The sequence below is a fragment of the Brienomyrus brachyistius genome, chromosome 10 (assembly GCF_023856365.1).
Source record: "Brienomyrus brachyistius isolate T26 chromosome 10, BBRACH_0.4, whole genome shotgun sequence".
Classification (NCBI taxonomy): Eukaryota; Metazoa; Chordata; class Actinopteri; order Osteoglossiformes; family Mormyridae; genus Brienomyrus; species Brienomyrus brachyistius.
The window spans coordinates 96667-116319 of record NC_064542.1 but is presented as its reverse complement, the minus strand read 5'-3'; the positions used below and the strand labels follow the sequence as shown (position 1 = coordinate 116319).

General features: G+C 45.9%; 1 protein-coding gene across 3 annotated transcripts in view; it reads right to left on the bottom strand.

Moving 5' to 3' along the window:
• The window catches only part of si:ch211-26b3.4 (connector enhancer of kinase suppressor of ras 2), a 94840-nt gene extending 75706 nt beyond the window's left edge, over window positions 1-19134 (bottom strand). The window contains exon 1 of one of the 3 annotated variants that reach the window (XM_049029665.1): window positions 18679-19134. In XM_049029665.1, the coding sequence (XP_048885622.1) occupies window positions 18679-18742 (64 nt within the window). In that variant the 5' untranslated portion in view covers window positions 18743-19134. The remainder of the gene's footprint in view (window positions 1-18678) is intronic. The other 2 variants (XM_049029663.1, XM_049029664.1) reach the window with 2 other exon arrangements.
• Window positions 19135-19653: the final 519 nt, after the last annotated feature.

The window sequence follows — 19653 nt, the reverse complement described above, 5'->3', positions numbered from 1 at the left end:
GAGTGCTGGACGCAATGTGAAAAGGGGGATGATGTGTCTTGGAGAGAATGGGAGGAGGTGATGCGGAGAGAGAGGAGGTGATGTGGTAAGACAGGGGGAGATGACATGGAGAGAGAGGGGCAGTGATGTGTAAAGAGATGGGGTGGCTGTGATGTGGAGAGAGGGAGGCAGAGGTGATGTGGATAGTGAGGGGAAGTGATGTGGAGGGGGCAATGTGGAGAGAAAGGCCAGGAGAGGTAGCAGCAGCGGCGTGTTGAGACACTGTGGGGTGACATCACCTCTCTGTCTGCACTCATGTTCTGTAATTCAGGCAGAGTGGAGAGTAGCGGGTGTAGATGTAGCGGGGTGGTGGGGGAGGGATGCCTAGCGCCAATGTGGGACCGAGACAGGCTGTGGTAGCTGAGCTACAGCAATGGATCTGGTTTGGCCAGATTGTAGCTGAGCCTCAATAGCATCCAAAGAAAGACAGTTCTCAAACATTAGTGACATCATTATGAGAAATGTCTCCTTCTGCTTCATAAAACCACAGATGCCAGCCCAGCATTATTTGAACATGGAACAATCCCCAGAGGGGATATTTATGCGGCCTGATGCTTGTACACATTCTTTTCAGTTTTTCTTTTCATAAAAGAATTGTGTCTTAAACATGTTTGTGGCTGGCATTACCAAAGATGGAAAGTCATCCCGTTAACATGGAAACAGGGGACTTCCGTTATCCCGCGCACATCCATTTGGGATCCCGACTCTCTCTCTCAGTTGTTTTTGAGCCCAAACACTTTGCCAAAGAGATTATCCTTTGGAAAAGCAATCAGAGACAATACAAAGCACAGAAAAGAGAATTTCGTATTTGACAAAGGAAGAATCAGAGGACAGGTTATGGGAAAGTTCATGGTTTGAATGCCAGGTGAAACTGGTGCTCTGGAACTGGTGATTCGCAAAGAGAGGATGAGTGGAAATTCTGGAAACAAGCTGCATCAGAATACCGGTAAGGGGAGAAGTCAAGGTGCGAACTGCTGGTGAAATGGGTCCACGTGTAATCCATGTTTGAGCAAAAGTGACCCTGCTGAATTCAGACGGTGACAGGCCATTGGACAGCTGGAACTGAAGTAATACTGCAAGTTTTGTCTGTTATTGTTTTACTATCCATCCATACAATTTACATTCCATCGTCATCGAGTAGGATTTCCTTTATTATCTCCTGTGTCCATTTTTTCTTATCCTACTAATCCAAGTCAGCATGAGCTAACATTTATGCTTTTTCGTTATGTGTGTTGCTGGCTTACCGTTCATTAGAGAAACCATATAATATTTATATAATACCATGTCCTGTGAACGACAGTAGGCTGAAATCAGGGACCCTCTTCTGAAAACAAACCAGACCTGGACCCCCCTCCCACTGACCCATGGCTGCATAAGTAACTGAGAACTAAGATCCAGACTTTAGTAGTTTTCCTCTTTTAATAATTCATGCATTGAGTTAACTAGACTGCGATGGGCTGGCCCCCCATCCAGGGTTGTTCCCTGCCTCGTGCCCATTGCTTCCGGGATAGGCTCCGGACCCCCCGCGACCCAGTAGGATAAGCGGCTTGGAAATGGATGGATGGAGTTAACTAGATGGTAATGCCTGCAATTCCCATTTCAATACCCTCTGCAACTGCTATGGGGTAGGGTTAGGGTTAGGGTGGGGGGGCATTCACAGAGGCTGCTGTGTCACTGATAAGCTCATGTGTCAATAGACTAAAAGTCCCAGCATGCAATGCAGCTTCTAGCCCAGGCAGGCGAAAATAGCGGAGGGGGGGGGGGGGAGGGTAAGGAGGGGAGGTAAGCAGGGTGAACGGAGGTAAAAGGTAACGGGAAAACAAAATGAGCCACGCTTTCAGAGGAAGGCGGGCGGCAGCAGAGGCGGCCAGAAGCCCCCTCCCCCCGGCAAAACACACAGAATGAAATGCCAAAGCAGGTAAGCCACAGGCGCTGGGGGAAACGCTATTTACCCAGGAGAAGGTGAGCCACAAGGCTCCGGGAAGAAAAGGCGGCCACTTCTGATTCTGCTTTTGACTGCGATTCGGGGTGTGTGTGTGTTCTGGGTATCCTGCTGATTTCCTGATGTTGGTGGGATGCAGAAGCGAGACCAGAGGCGTCTGATCATACTCAGACCTCGCAGCACGTCTCTCTCAGGGAAAAAAAACGAAAGATTGCCGTCTTTTTACACCCGTCGTTTTGACGAGTAAGAAAATCACTCCTTCCAGAAAGCAAATGATTAAAGGCTGGTATCGAATGCTGATTACTTTACCGTGTTATCGCAACGACAGACACACACCTTGAATGGGTATGGATGGTGACTACCAATGAAACAGGAAGGAGAAGTGAAACCCATGTTATTTCACGTTTAGAGGGACTAAGAGCACAGTAATGGGAATTTCTCTAAATTAAACATGTCATCAGGCTCATTGTCGTAAACTGGTAATAAAGTCTGTTTCAAATTTTATGGTGAAGAATTTAAATAATTTACGAGGATATGCACCAATTCACTTAGATGAACCTCAAGAAAGTCATGAAGGCACTAACACTCTATTAAAACAAATAAAGTAAACAAATGTGTATGTCACTGTTGCCTCACACCTCTGGGACCAGGGTTTAAGTCTCCGCCAGGGTTCCGTGTGTTTGGAATTTGCATGTTACCCCGTGGGGTTTCTTCTGGGTACTCTGGTGGCCCCCACAGTCAAAATCATCCAGAGGCTAACTGGAGTTGCCAAAATTGCCCATAGGTGCGAATTGTGTGTGAGTGTGCCCTGTAATGGGTTGGTGCCCCGTGCTGGGTTGTTGCCTGCCTTAAGCCCCTGACAAATGGTTACAGAAAATGGATGGATGGCTAAAACTGTGTAGTTTTTTGTGTATTTATAACAAAACCATAACCCTATAGTGTAAAATTGATGCATGTATATATGTAAATATACATAATGTGGGCAAAAGTATTGGGGCACATCAATGAATTCAGGTCTTTCATTCAGACCCTTTGCCACAGGTGTATAAAATCAAGCACATAGGCATGCAGTCAGGTTTGCAAACATTTGTGAAAAAAATAGGTCATTCTGCAGAGCTCAGTGACTTCAAGCGTGGTACTGTCACAGGATGCCACCTTTGCAATAAGTCGGTTCATGACATTTCGTCTCTGCTAAATATTCCGTGGTCAACTGTAAGTGGTATTATTGCTAAGTGAAGGTATTTAGGAACAACAGAAACTCAGCCACGAAATAGAAGACTATGTAAAGTAACAGAGTGGGGTGGCCAAGTGCTGAGGTATATAGTGTGTCAAAGTCGCCAACAATCGGTTGACTCAATAACTTCCGAGCTTCCTCTGGTATTAACTCCAGCACAAAATCTGTGCACCGAGAGCCTCATGAAATTGGCTTCCATAGCCGAGCAGCTGCATGCAAACCTCACATCACCAAGTGCAATGCCAAGCATAGGATGAAGTGGCGTAAAGCACACCGCCACTAGACTCGGAGCAGTAGAAACGCGTTCTGTGGAGTGACAAATCACGCTTCTCTGTCTGGCAGTCTGATGGATGAGTCTGGGTTTGGTGGATGCCAAATGTTATCTACCTGACTGCATTGTACCAACTGCAAAGTTTGGTGGTGTAGGGATAATGGTATGGGGTTGTTTTTCAGGGGTTGGGCTAGGCCTCTTAATTCCAGTGAAGGGAATATTAATGCTTCAACATACCAAGATATTTTGGACAATTCTATGCTTCCAACTTTGTGGGAACAGTTTGGGGAAGGCCCTTTCAGTTCCAGCATGAATGTGCCCTGGTGCCCAAAGCAAGGTCCATAAAGGCATGGTTGAGTGAGTCTGGTGTGGAACAACTTGATTGGCCCACACAGAGCCCTGACCTCAACCCCACTGAACACCTTTGGAATGAACTAGAATGGAGCTTGCGAGCCAGACCTTCACGTCCAACATCAATGCCTGACATGACAAATGCTCTTCTTGATGAATTGGTAAAAATTCCCACAGACACCTCTTAACTCAACCAACTCGGACATCAAACAGATCTTTTGAAGTTTTTTCGACTTGTACCTCGACCAAAATCTTGGAACTCGACCGTTTCCGCTAAAACTTGTACGGGGCGAGACATGTTCAACTTTACCAATCTAACCTGAACTTTACCGATCCCATATCATAAGGGCCAGGTGGTGACCCTACCCCTGGCCATTGACTCACCTCAGTACAGGTAAAGGGCTCATAAAATGTCACTTATTTCATGATTATTGTTTTTCTTTGTGTATTACTTTTACATGTGTGTATTAATTACATATTAATTGCTAATGCATCTTATCATGATATAGGCAAGTAGATCAGTTTAAATAGGCAATCAAATGGGGGGCTGAAACAGATTAAATTCATTTACATTACTTCTTATGGGCAAATTTGACTTAGACCTCGATCACAACTCGATCAGCCTTCTGGAACAAATTACGTTTGTGTTCCAAGGTACGACTGTAATTGTATTTTTTCAAAATTTCACATATACGATTGAGTAATATACAAAGGCCGATAGAGATGCAAAATTCAACTTTCAGTAGTATAATGAAAACAAGTAACACGATGCTACTGTTCATTTAAAGTGCAGGCACAGGTACAGTATAGCGGGTCCGGGTTAGTTACTGACAATGTGAGGGCATGGGTGGGCAGAAGTAGACAGCCTTCTGGTGCAGTGAAACCTCCTACCAGACTTCAGAGTGCCACGATAGACCTTGTGCTCTGTTGGGGTGGCTGTTGATGTTAATCTGCTTGATGGATGGCAGGTGGTCCCTGTGTGTGGCCTTGCTGTCCTGCACTGAGGATCCAGCATGCCATACTGTAATACTGCAGGTGAGGACACTTTCAATGCTGCCGTGGTAGGAGTTGAGTCAGTGTGGCCTTGCCCATCTGCAACTTCCTTAGCCCTTCTCAGGAAGTGCAGGCACTGACAAGCTTTCGTGAGGATTGATCCGATATTTTCCGTCAAACCTCTGCCCGCCTGAGATGTGGAGGCCGTGGCACCTGAGGTTGCTGAGTGACTCCCCTGGGGAGCCGTTGATGGTGATGGGTTTGTGATTCCCGCTGTGCCTCCTGCCATCCACAGCAGTCTCCCCTGCATTACTGATACTCAGGCTGAAGCCTCAGCACTGCTCCGCCAGCTCCACCACCTCGCCCAGTCACTCCTCTGTGTGTATTTGTCAGTATCAGCGATGAGACCAATTACTGTGGCATAATCAGCATACTTGATGATACAGTTGCGTCTGAATTTGGCCACATAGTTAGCGAACAACAACTACAGCCATGAACACAGGCAAAAGCCTGAGAGATTCCCTACACTGAGCACAAGAGGAGATGAGGTTTTTTTCCACAATCATCACCACCTGGGGTCTGCCTGTCAGGAAGTCCGGGACCCAGGTGCCGATGGAGTTACTGAGGCGCAGATCCCTGAGTGTGTCCGCTATCTGGTCTGGCAGGACGACATTCTGACGTAGGTGTCCCTGTAGCTTTCAGACTTCTGGTGCAGTGAAACAGAGGTGAGAACAGGTGTTGTCCAGATAATCTAGGGTAGTGTGAAGGGCCAAGAAAGGTATCATCCGCCGACTGATTCCGCAAACTGCAGCAGGTCAAGAGAGTCTAGAAGGATGCTGTTAATACGCCCCATGACCAGGCTCTCCGTGTACCTCATGACCGCTGAGATTAGTGCCACTCGGACACGACACCTTTGATGTTTCCAGCAGGGGCACCAGCATAGTGGCCAGGGACAAAGAGATGTTCAAGAAGTCAGTAGAAATATGGGCCAGATGCGCACTGCATGCCTCTTGAACACAGGAAGGGACACCGTCGGTTCCAACAGCTTTGCAGGCTTTGACCTTGCAGAAAGTCCGCCCCCCCCCCCCCCATGTCCTGTTCAGACACCTTCTGGACAAATTCCCCCTTGCTTCACTGGCAATTTCATGCACTTCGCCCATATTCTGATCCTCCAGCCATACATGGTTATTCATAGTGACATCAGAAGTTGTCATCTGACTCCTCTGTCCTTTGTAGCTGCCGATGGAACACGGGCCATTCCGCATGTAGGTACCCCCACGTTGTGATCCTGTGCATGTCTAATTGCCCTCTCCTGAACCACTCAAGGCTTCCAGAGTTGACAGCATCGAACATTTCTTTATTACGAGGTCGGTGAATCTGGAATATATCTTAATTGCAGGAACACATATCAACATCATCGAATGTTACGTGAATTTAAAGCAATCAGTGAGTTGCTGTGCTCTGCCTTGGAAGACCAGCCCCATACAGACCTTCTTCCATAGGGGGCAAGGCTTTTAGGCACGATTTGTATTCTAGATGCGGCAAGACAGATGCGTGATGGGATGGGATCTGGCAACGTTTGAGCACAGCATAGCATGACGAGTCCCTTTAATGGTGGTCCAGCGTGTTGCTGCCTCTAGTTGTGACGTCTCGGGGGTTTGGTCCTGATGTCTTCCATGGAGCAGCTATTGCGGTGTATAGATCCAGGGGGGCTGCACGGCCAAGTTGGGAATGTTTGGGTTCAGCCAATTTTCCATGAAAGCGAAAACACAACAGTCCCTCATCTCCCGCTGAGATTGAGTCCATCAGTTCATCTGTCTTATTACTCTGAGACTGTACATTTGCCGCTACACTCTCACCGGGTATCTCCTCCTCCTCCTCTTCCTCCTCCACTCAGACCTGGGGACGTCTGTGTGTGTCCAGTAATCCGCACTCGATTTAAGTTGCGCTTATCTATTTAAAATTAGCTGGTTCCAGTAGTACAAAATTACGTAAAACAAACATAAGCATCCATCCATTTGCATGCGAACTCCACAGGCACAGAGCAAGGACAGATATTCTGGTTCCAGAGGTGTGAGGAAACAGCAGTAACCACTGTGCCACCATGCCGCCTCCGCACAGCATTAAAACGTGAAATGTGAGTGTGACCTGGTAAACCCATTTGTGTACCTAATCAACACATGCAATGACTGCGTCAATTCTGACCCAGTTCTGAAACACTGTGGAGCACTCATTGAATGGTCAGCACCTTTGGGACGTGAGCCTCTGTCTGCTATGATGGAAGCCCAGGGGGAAAGGGAAGAACCGTCAGTAGGAACGTAGCAGAACATTCAAAGGATAACAAGTAATAACTGACTTTGGTTGGCTTCGGGAGAAGAGAGTGCGCTCCGGCGGGAAAGGACAAGTTTATTGAGGGATGGGATTTTTCTTACTGGAAATAGCAGGGATGGGGCGGGATGGAGATCAATACTACACAGAGCTGAACACAAGAAACAGGGGCCATTACAGCAGGCAGGAAAAGTACAAAAACTCCAGCGGGAGTTATGGCTAACAAACAAAATGGACGTGCTCTTGAGAAGTGCATCTAGGCGAAAGGCGAACGGGGGGAAACATGGCAATGTATAGTTAATGCAGGAAATCAGAGCAGAGAAGACTAATCAGGAACACAAAACTCGGTTACTGCAATTCGCCTCTAGTCATACACCATGCCCCTGGCACACAGTCATATGTTCATTTTGAAACTTCAATCTGCCATATCTTCATCCATGGGGTAACTCTGTGTTCAGATACCATATATAAATGAGTTTTGGCACATGCAGTTACGCTCGTGGCCTCAGGTGTTTGTGCCTAGTGTGATGAGGGACTGCGTAAGTGGAAAGCGGGCCCAGGTGAGTCCAGGTCGACACATGCATGCAGCCATCACCCACTGAATGAGAACGGCTCTCCGCCGATGAGTCACCTCTGTTCCGCGAGATGTTCTGACACTGAGTGCCTGTGCCTCAATCCTGCACGCAGCGCTCCTTAGCAATGGTTGCCTGGCGACCGAGAGGCAAGCCCGCCTTTCAAAATGTGAATTATGGGCAACGACTTTCCTCCGTGAATCAATGCGCCGGTATGAAAATAGTGGCATTTGTCTGAATGAAACCCGAGCGATTTCCGTTCCGTTCTCAAGAATTCCAGTCCCAGGAATGTGTCACGAGTACCACGATGTGGATTCATCACCCCTTCACCACCACTCTAGATGCCGGATGTGGACGCCTGCCGATTCCTGGATCCATTTTGATCATCCTGGCTGCTTCCGAATGGAATTCCCTCAGGAATGGCAGTCCGTCTTCCTGAGCGTTGCCCCCGGAAGAGAGATGAATCCTGATGGTTAACAGGGACGCGATCACCGTGAAGAAGAACACACACCTTCAAGCGGAAAAGAAGCCTCTTCTATCGAGCTCTCTCATTAGACTCATAAACATCTAGCAGCTCATTGGTGGACACAGGTATCCTGATGTTACGAGCAATACCAAATCATCTGACCCATAAATAGTTTCAGGTCCAAAAACATGGAACACAGTTCCACAAGAGCTGGTCGTAAGGGGTAAATTGTCAGATTTTTGTTTTACACAACCACGGATGTATTTTCGCCTTTAATTAATAAAGTTTTATTGACTTGAATTAAGATATCTGTAGATGATTTTTCATGATTGTTCATAACTGCATTCTTAATGGTGTTCCAGAATTCTCCCCCAGCTCCCCTCGTTCCACATTCATGTCTGAAACCCTTGTGTGGCTAATTGCGTTCTCCCTCGGCTTACAGACCAATCGGAAGGTACATAAGAATAAACTGGAAATGGTACAGGAGCCGTTCGCTGGCACAAGCGATCAGGGCCTTTGCACATGTGCGCCTCTATCTCTGTGCCCTCCTGTCCTGATTTAATACTACATCGCAAGTGCCCTGACGTGCTAACACGTCCTACAAATGTTAACGCCTCGCTGCAGACGGAAAAACCACAACGTGGATGGAGTATTACAGATGTAATGCTGTACTCTGCATGGAAATGAAACACCATGTTTGAAGGTTTGAAGCAAGCCTGACCAGGCAGATGCTGATTATGCCGTAAAGGTAAATGCTGACATGCTCAAGCCTCCTCAGAGCTTACCATGTTAGCTACCTGCCTGGCTATGCATAAGAGAGTGTGCTGGAGGTTATGTGATGTAATATCTCACTGTAGCAGCGTTATTCTCCTACAGCTGTGAAAAGTGCCTACTCGCCACTTGATCCGGAATCTTATTAGAATCTTATTAGACTAATAGGACGTCCGGGAGGGGGCTGTGGAAGATGAGTGTGTAACACTGTGTGTGTGTGTGTCTGTGTGTGTGCGGGTGTGTGTGTGTGTGTGTGCCCTGTGCTGCCTAGAATAAGGCCCTCAATGACCCTGACCAGGATAAGAGGTTAGAAGATGGATTGATGAATGGATGGATATATGAACCGTCTAAGAATATCTTATGACCTAAATGAAACAGCCATTTCTAACAGTTGGCACAGCGGCTCAGTGGGTAGCACTGTTGCCTCACACCCCCAAAGCTAGGTGTTAAAATCCCACCTCTGCATGTTCTCCCTGTGTTGTTTCCCCCTGCAGTCCAAAATCATGCAGCCAGGCTAACTGGTATCTTTCCATTATTATGAGCTGGCATCCAACCTCATGCCTTATTTTGCCAGCCTCATTCCCTATGTTGCCTGTCTCGTACCTTATGCTCTCTGCCTCGTACCCTATGCTGCCAACCTTGTGCCTTATTCTGCCTGCCTCATTTCCTATGTTGTCTTTCTCATACCTAATGCTCTCTGCCTCGTACCCTATGTTGCCAACCTAGTGCCTTATTCTGCCTGCCTCGTTCCCTATGTTGCCATCTCATACGTTATGCTCTCTGCCTCGTACTCTGTGCTACCAACCTCATGCCTTATTCTGCCTGCCTCGTTCCCTATGCTGCCTGTCTCATACCTTGTGCTCTCTGCCTCATGCCCTTTGCTGTCTGCCCTGCACCTTATTCTTTCTGCTGCCTGCCTCGTTCCCTGTGCTGCCTGCCTTGTTTATTAAGCTACCTCCTTGTTCTTTATGCTACCTGCCTTCTGCCCTATGCTGCCTGCCTCGTTCCTTATGCTGCCTCTCTAATGCTCTATACTGCCTGCAATATAGTCCAGGAGAAGTGGTTCTAAGATGCATCGGGGTGAATTTATTGGACCAAAATTCAGTCAAAACCTTGAAAATTTAAAAAGATAATATGACGAGATGTTTGCCCTTTTATCTTCAGGGGTCTGGAGGTTTGCAAATGACTGCTGACAATGAAATCAGCGATAGAGAGAAATGTCACTCTCCATCGACTCAGCAAAGACGCAAGGCCGGACACGAAGGAGGCTTGTCTTACAGACCTTGAGCGCCTGCCTCTCATTGTCATTTTGGATCAGCACGGGGCAGGCTTACAAATGCAGTATTTCATTTCAAACACACAGATGCAGCTACATTTCACTTTTCAGCAGGTCTGTACGTCCTGTGATACAACAGCATTTCATCACTGTTTCACATTAAAAACATAGAATGACGTAGGATACAAACTGTAAACACCAAACCATATAAACAAAGTAAATCTTAAGGATCCAGTGCCAAAATCACTCCATCGACGAGGCTCACACACATGGAACTGCGAGCCTGGGCCTTGTTAGAACCCTGCAGTATGTTAGGATAGAGTGTGAAAACTACAGGACTGGGAAGAGAAAAAAGAATCCTAAACATCACTGACAGGTAGACACAGACAAGCGTGTTGCACTAAGAGGGATGACTCAGAATAGACAGCGATGAGGCAACCCGAAAATATCTCGCCCGTGAAGGGAAGAGCTCTGACAAGCTCTCAGACAGACTCGCTGAGGGCTGCCACGATATAAATCCCAGTAGACGCACAGAGGAGCGGCGGGAATGCGACCAGATCAAACCGCGTGCGTGGGAGTGGCCTAGCGAAAGAGCCAATCACAGGGCTGAGAGGTTCTGTACTTGCTGAGGATTCAAATGCCTTTGACAACAGAACTCCTGATAAGTGCTCGTTTCTTCATTCAGCAGGGATTTTTATCTGAAGAGAAATACAACAGCGAAATCTGGGTTAGCCAGTCCTTGGAGCAATTGGGGTTAAGGGCCTCGTTCAGGAGCCCAAGAGTGACATCACACTGCGAATCACAGGATTTGAACCATTGCCCCATATGTGTTCAAAACAGTTCATCTATAATCATTCCAGTGCAGCTACATTCGCACACTATATTTGCAAATATTGCCAGCGCTAATGAATATGGGAATACGGACAATTTAGTCTGTTTTGAGGCGTGCATTTAGTTTATTTAATTGTCGGTTGTGACATTTGCTGGATGAAATACTGCATGATTTTCATCATGGATATTAATATGCACGACTGAGAAAGCACTTCAACTTCGTAACAAACTGCCAACGTTCGAAAAGATGGGGGAAGAATCGGAGTCTGTGATGGATTTCGAAAGGTAAACGGGGGTGAAGAAAGAGTGCTGATTGGTTTTAAGTGACGAAAAGAACTGCAAATTTCTCCCAGTAACTGAGGGGAGAGGGTGACATTCTGGTCCTGTTAGTTAGTGGTGCCCAATAACCCTGTTCAGCATAAGAAGTTAGATGGATGGATGGATGGATGGATGGATGGATGGATGGATGGATGGAAGTTGCCAGCTGTTATGTTCACATAGAGCAATTGAGGATAGAAGTTGTGGATAAGGATGGGAAGCATGAGCACAGAATAAAAGTGAGGGAGGAGCTGAGAGTGGTGCACATGAATAACCATGAAGAGATCGACTGCCAAAAGAAAAGGGAGTCTAGAATGGAAAAAGGAGCACAAATTGCCACAAACGAGTCCTGGGGCTGAGAGTGTAATTAGCTGAGCTAGATCAATTTTGCCAAAGCGGTCCATTCTCTGAGTACACTGAAATCATGAGCCCCGCCCCCCCAGCTCTGACTGCGGACAGTGGACGGCTCAGTAAGCTACGCCCCCCCCCCCCCCCCCCGAGAAAAACACCACCTCTCTCAGCATGCCAGGGGTGTGGGGGCCTTCAAAAGTTAACAACTGCTGAGGATGGGGGAGGGAGAGAGACAGGCAGGGGTAAATTAAAAGGTGGGGGGAGCTCTGTGATCCGTGTCAGCGCTCGGACTCACTTCCACAACTTTCGAGAAGGAACACAGAGCGCCCCCAGTAGACCGGCGTGTAAATAAACGAAACACAGAGAGGTCATTGACATTCCTAAAGGCGGGAAAACCAAGAAGGGCTGAAGGACAAACTGTTTTCAAAGCCCTGTAATCTCAGTGCAGCTAATAATAAATCACCGATAACTAACTGTACAGGACGTACTGTACATGGGCAAAACCATTTCTGTGCCTAGAATATAAACACTAATTTCCTTTTGTTGAAGTAATATTTTGAATGAGTCTTGCACAGTGGCACAATAGGTAACCTCATACATCTAAGGGAAGGAGTTCGAAATTTGTTTCACTAAATTGCCCTTACTGTGTGTTTCTCTGTGTATATGTGTGCCCTATGGTGGACTGTCATCCCATCCAGGGTGTCCCCAGCCTTGTGCCCTGTGCATTATGGGACAGGCTCCAGGCTGCCCACAACCTTGCACTGGATAAGCAGTGACAGAAGATGGATGGATGGATATTTTAATATCACCTGTTGCACATAATATACTCGGTTTAAGGGTCACCTCTCAAGCCCCCCCCCTCCCCCAAGTTAATGAGCACTTTAGCCACCTATCCTGAAAAAAATATATAAAGAGTTAGCAGCAAAAATTCAATAGATCCCACTAGAGCAGTAAAGACTAATGACGTCTCAGAGGAGATGTAGATGAAGCTGGGTTCTGTTAATGACCAGGGCTCAGTTCATGGGAGGGGGGGTGGACTTGTGTGCATGTGCGTGTGTGTCCTCAGGCCAGGGACCAGTGTTAGGGGGCGTCTGCGTGGGCACGCCACACACACACCACACACGCATACACGCCCACTGAGATCCACAACGCACACGCCTACCCACCTCCCACCAGCAAAAACAAAACCTGCTGGCAGCATTGGGGGAATTTAAAATAAAACTATTTAAACTATATCATCTAAATGATCGGTTTATTAATACTCTCTTTAAATTGGTTACTCAGATAACGCTTCTGTTCAAGTGATGATAATGCTTCGAGTATTGCTTACTGCTCCAGCTAAATGTGTTAATAATTCTTTCATTTTTTATAAAAACAGCCTGCAATCTGATTAAGTTTCATCACAAACGCCACTGTATATTTGGTATAAGTGAAGTTACATTTACAATACATCACACAGATGGTGGAGCCTTTTCTGCTAGAAGTTAGGAGGCCATTTTCTGATTAGAGCTTTAATGCAATAAACACTCCAGTGAACAACGATGAGTCAGACAAGGGTCCAAGAGCAGAAACAGGAATCGTAAATAAGACCCACATTCACGTATGGTATGATTAGAAGCGTCAACAAGACCCCCAACCTGGGAACTGCTGTCATTTTTGTTTGAAGACCTCTGTGGAAACCCCCCGAAGCCAATCAGACGCCTCGGTACAGATGGCAGTCCCATACCGCCATGCCAAAAGGTGGAGTGGCTGCATCCATTTCAGGAATTGCGTCTGAGGGGAACCGATCTCCCACCTCCCAAGGAATTCTGGGTGACCACAGAAAAAACTGGAGCCCAGGTGAGGGGAAAGTGTGACATCTCAGCAAGAGGGGGGGCAGGGGACCGGCACGCCTCACTGGGGAGTGTGATCCAATTTTCAGCGGCGGGCTGCATTTTCAGCCACTTGTCCCTGTCAAGCCATGCTGCCTCCTAATTGAATTTTTACCGGAGGGGCAGGATCTCACACGCCCCACCCCCATCCCACCAGAGACCTGCCTCTGCTATCCCGTCGATAGCACCAGGATAACAATTCAGCCACAGAACGTTTTCCCGCAAACCGGCAACCTGCCGGGAGCCGGCCGCCCCATTTACCAATCCCCCCATCCCGCGTCTGTAATACCGCAGCTGGGCTGGACGTTTCTGGGCTTGGTTACACACCTTAAACACCGAAACCCAGCTAGTCTCCTTCTCTAATCTGCCATGTGCCTGTGCTGAAGCTGGGACATTTGATCAGAGGATTTATCCCACCCCCTCCCCCACCAGCAATGGGACTAGATGGAAGGATAACACCATCTGATTAAGCAGAGATAGCACAAAACGAAAGGAACCCCCCCCCCCAAGACTACCTCCCACAGGGCCACTCCACCCAGGATGCATCCATTTTCCGCTCGACCATTTTCCCAGTTCCGTTTTTAACGAGCGCCGTGTCCTCGGCCATATCGACCCATCGCACTGCACCGGGCCCCCGCTGCGTCTCCACTGGCGCCCAGGAGCCTGATACGAGGCCCTCGAGATGCCACCAAGCGAGCACGTACCCAGGAGTGACCCGCATTTACATACATGCACTCGGCCATGTTCCCTCCGCCCAGACGCTGCTTATAGCATTTATCTGTTATTCCAGTTGGATATCTTACAAGAACAGTCCCAACTAAGCACTTTCCTCACAAGCGCTACAGAAGCACCCTTCCCAGGACTCCAACAGAAAACCCAGTTTGCCAGTCTTTTATGTGACCCTCCGGGCAGCAGATTTCTTCTGACCACTACCCAGTTCGAGATCTTGAAAGATGTGGCTCCCTGCTTATTCTAAAGCACATGAATCACAGGCCTAACCCTAACCCTAACCCTAACGTACCCTAACCTGGTACTGAATAAGAAGTGGAGTACCGGCACCTGGTACTGAGAGAAGTGCTCTGATAAAAGGAACCTGGTTGAACAGCTGGACTGGGATGCAGTCACAAGTCATGCATGAAATGCAATCGCTTCTTATGCACTGAATGCAACGCATACCAGTGAGCACTTGATACAAAACTAGAGTCCCTAAGTGTTTGATGATGTCTGACTCACCCTCTCTGTATTTCAAATCAGATCCAGACACTAGATATCATCGCCAGTATTGCATTGGCTCCTGCTCTTTCCCATAGATCCAGTCGGTGGTCACCAACATCCAGTTATATATCATACTGCATTTTGCCATAGATCCAGTGGTCAGCAACTTCAAATGATTTATCATACTGCACTTTCCCATAGACCCAGTGGTCACCAACATCCACTCATATATCATACTGCACTTTCCCACAGAGCCAGTGGTCACCAACATCCAAACATATCCCACACTGCACTTTCTCACAGACCAAGTAGTCACTACCATCCAATCACATATCATACTGCACTTTCCCCATACACCCAGTGCACACCAACATCCAATCACATATCATACTGCACTTTCCCATACACCCAGTGCACACCAACATCCAATCACATATCATACTGCACTTTCCCATACACCCAGTGCACACCAACATCAAATCATATATTGTACTGCACTTTCCCATAGACCCAGGGCACCAACATACTATATCTACCGAAAATAGCACTACATCAGCCCACCTCAACCTGTCCTATAGCTCAAGGAAATGAGTGCTCAGCAGATCCTGATCACACAGCCAAGCATCCATGCTGTTTGACGCACTGAGTTTGATGACTCCATGAGCTTTTCCATGTCGCGATCATCTCAACTCTCCATCATGTTACATTACTGTGGGGGGGAATGGGGGCTGTAATGGGAATATACATCCTCACATTCTGAATCATAAAAAAAATACATTTTCCCCTTTTCTTTTTTTCAGATATGACTAGCCAATAATATAAAACATGAATACTACACACACACACAGGTTTGTAATTATATCTTTGTGGGGACTCTCCATTCATTTCTATGAGGAAAATTCTAATCCCAACATGACGACCTTAACCCCTACCCAGCCGTAACCTTACCAAACAAAATACGATACTTTCGGCATTTTTACTTTTTTGATTGCATTCACAGATCTTTTAAGGTTTTTATTACATTGTGGGGTACACACACACATGCACACACATGCATGCACACACACACACACACACACACACACACACACACAACAATGTGTTTCCCATGATATAGCACCAGATAAAATGAAGTGCCTCCCCCCTTTCCCTCCCTAGGTTACTATACTTTAGTTGACCAGGTCTCTCCTGTCACGGTGTTCACTGTACTCTGCATTTCTCATTACAATATCATATTTTATTCTGCTTTTCCTGGTGCTACTTTACTCAGAGCCTCTGGCTGTAGCCTATCAAATGACCAGGTAGAACAGAACAGCAGACCCAACAAGATCCCATCCTGGTGATGCCATTATCCAGTCAGATAAGCACGGCTGTCTGGATCAGAGCCGCACCATCAGCAGTTGTATCACTGGGTCCTAGTTCTCCACAATCAAAACAATTTACATGCTGCACATATTCATATACACCATCATGTACTTCTGTTATTTTTGCTTTTAAAGTTTTGCCAATAATGGCACTTTGACATAATTGTTTTTATTATTATCACTACCTGTAAAAATCATGTAAATCACTGTAAAATTCCGCGTAAAACACCCTACACTAAATACAATTTGATTTACGGTTCAGTAACCAAAACATAATCCCGCATGCATACATATGATTTACATTATAGATGCATTTTAAATGATACCTTTAATTGCTGAGGTAATTTTACCTCATTATCATTATTCAAATCTACAAGACATATAATAATTATGGCCTCGCTGTAATTTAACTTACTGCGCCTTGCTATTTGTAATTGTACTAAAATGCATCCACTCTTTACTAGAGGATTCCTATATAGAACTGCGGTTACTTTTAATTTCTTTTTTGGACATTTGAAAGGAATGTCTACTTCTAAATAAACTATGCAGCGATGAATAAACGTGAGTGTCAAGGCAGATCCGCCCAGCGCACAAATCACTGGACAGCAGCTGCCGGGGAGAAATAAAAAGCTCTCTGTCCTTAACGCCATTCATCTGATCAAATAACCCTCGTATTATACCACACAATACCCAGTTAGAGTTTAATGTTCCTTCAGTCGATACAAATAACACATTTTTGTGATTTCAGGGATTGATTCTATATTTTAAATAGTCGTCGATGCGCGAAGCTGCCGAATTAGGTGTTATAGTCAGCTAAAACGGGGAATGCCGAATTAAATCAATAATTGCAATGAGCAAGGGCGGTTTGGGTTAAAGCCGAAAGCACATATTATCCCTTTCACCCCCCCCCCCCCCCCCAGTTTCGGGATACATGATGCCTCTGGTGCAGTGCCATTACGAAATGGCCCGAACTGCAGAAAGTCCGGCTCATATACTTCCCGCCATATCACATCTTGATTATATCTTTAAGTAATTGACAATGCTTGGTAATATGTGTCTTTGTGGGACAGCGGTGAAAATGCACTGGTTCCCTCCCTAGCAGTTGAATGCCGTTTTCAGAATGCACCCCGAAAGGAGGAGACCAGCCCGCTGAACCAGTGCAGCGGATCCGCAAATGACACGGCGATTTCTGCACATCTGGACCGATGATCAGGACGCGATCTTTCTCATTTTTCTAGGAACTAGTCGCTCGCCTTTCAAAACAGGCAATATTCTATTGATTCGAAACTATTTATGTACCCCCGTCGTTAATTGCGCCAATTCATAGGCTACCTACCATACAATAGCCGGTAGCACTAAAAGAAAAAAACCTTTAGGTCGTACAATCTCCTCACTTTTGCGTGGCTTGTGAGCATTTACTCAGCCATTTCTAAATCCTTATGCCCCTGACGTCATGAAGATTTTCCACACCAAAATAATTGTCAAGCACATCATCGGTAAAGCAATCCAGTGCACGTTCAAAGTGAATCCAAGCCAAATAAATCTATTTCCCAAAGTATATTACAGCGGTCTATATGCATACGTGTACATGCATGTGTATATGTATATATAAGCAATATATATAAAGTTATCCCCTAATTTGACTAAACGGTCATATTGCATAATTCTCATATTAGAAGCAAGGTAGTTTTCTCCGAGTATAAACGGAGGGGTAAAATGAATTGCATGTTTCCAGACGCAGATGAAATATATTATGCAGTGCTTGCTGATTTATTTATTTATTTGCTTCTGTATCAGGCGAGCAATATAGACCCGCTTCACATACTCACCAATAAGCTACAATAAAATCGTAGAAAGGTCCGTTAATCGGCTTTATGTAACGTACAGTGACGGCGTTGAGCGCTGTCCATGGTGCTAGGTTTAGCCTGAAACGCTTTAGCTGATTGGTGTGTGCGTGTGTCTCTGTGTGTGTGTGTGTGTGTGTGTGTGTGAGAGAGAGAGAGAGAGAGAGAGAGAGAGAGAGAGAGAGAGAGAGAGACTAAAAACATAATCCCTGAGCATGACCACAGATGTGCCCTGGCTGGATTCGACTTCTCACCTCGTCAGCTTACTTAATTAGACTGTCTAAGGGTGAGCAACTTCTTGATTAACCACCTTAATTTAAAACTATGGATTTTTTATATCCGACTGATCTTTGCCACAGTCCTGTGTCATTGACGGCAGCAACATAAACTATAGTAACGTTGATATAATTCGAGTTGAATATGCCCACCTAGTGAACAGAGGTCTGCGTTAGAATGTGAGATCACAAGCGTTATATTTTAAAACGAATTACGTCAGGATCGTCGGCTTCATCATTATTAAGGCCAGCATCAGCGTAGCATGCGAGGCATTCACTACCCATACGCTAATTGATATAGAAATTAATACTTTAAATGCACAATCACATCATTGTTCACATAATATAATTAGACATATATATTACCTTTCATCCAGTCCAGTACTTGCTTGGGTGTCCATTTACTTATAGGTTCCATTACCAATGCCATCACCGATGTTACTATCTCTTCTTAACTACCGTCAGAGCAAACGTAGACGATATAGCGATATAAAATAAAAATGCAATGTATGCCGAAAGCGGGTGGGACTGGCGCGGCAGTTCAAAGCATGGCTGGTTGCATGTTCAGCGTAGAGGATGCGGTGGTGCAATCCACGCGGACACGCACGCTTCCTCCGTTTCGTTGTACGTCTCTGCCGCTCACTCCCCCAGTGCTGGCCAACTCTCGCTGAAATACTGTAAAGAAGTGAGGCTGCCGTGAACGAGCAAGTCTAGCACCCTCCTCCCTCCCTTCCCCGCACGCTGCAGAATTAACCGGGAGCCGCGCTTTGCGAGAGACATAGGGAATGGTGCAATACAAAGCGCTGTACTACGCTCCAAGGGGAACACTCGGTTCAAGGCATATACCATGCAAAGTGAAAATGCGGTACATTAAGTACGATGTTAAACCCCGACTGAAACGCTTTTAAACTTTATAACAGGAATGACCGTATTATGTTTAAAAATCACATATATCCTCATATGATGCGATATCACAAATCGATGAAAGCATGTTAATAAATCGGAAAATATCGTTGAATATAGCCTGCCTGATTATAAGAATTACCTTGCATTTGTATTTTAGTACATTTCTATGTATGACGTAACTGTTTTAATTAATTATTTAATTAAGTACAGATTAATTACTTCCCTAATTTGGGATACGTTGTTCTAGTACTTTCCAGTGTTCTGATTTCTCAATCATAATGAAATTATGTCATTTTCTCCGTAGGAACAGGTGTAAATATATAAAACTTTTGTCAACCACATAATGGTATACTACCATTTAAATATATAGGCCTACATGCAAAATGCAAATATGTTTAAACAATTTGGAAAAAGTTATAATAATTAAGACACGAA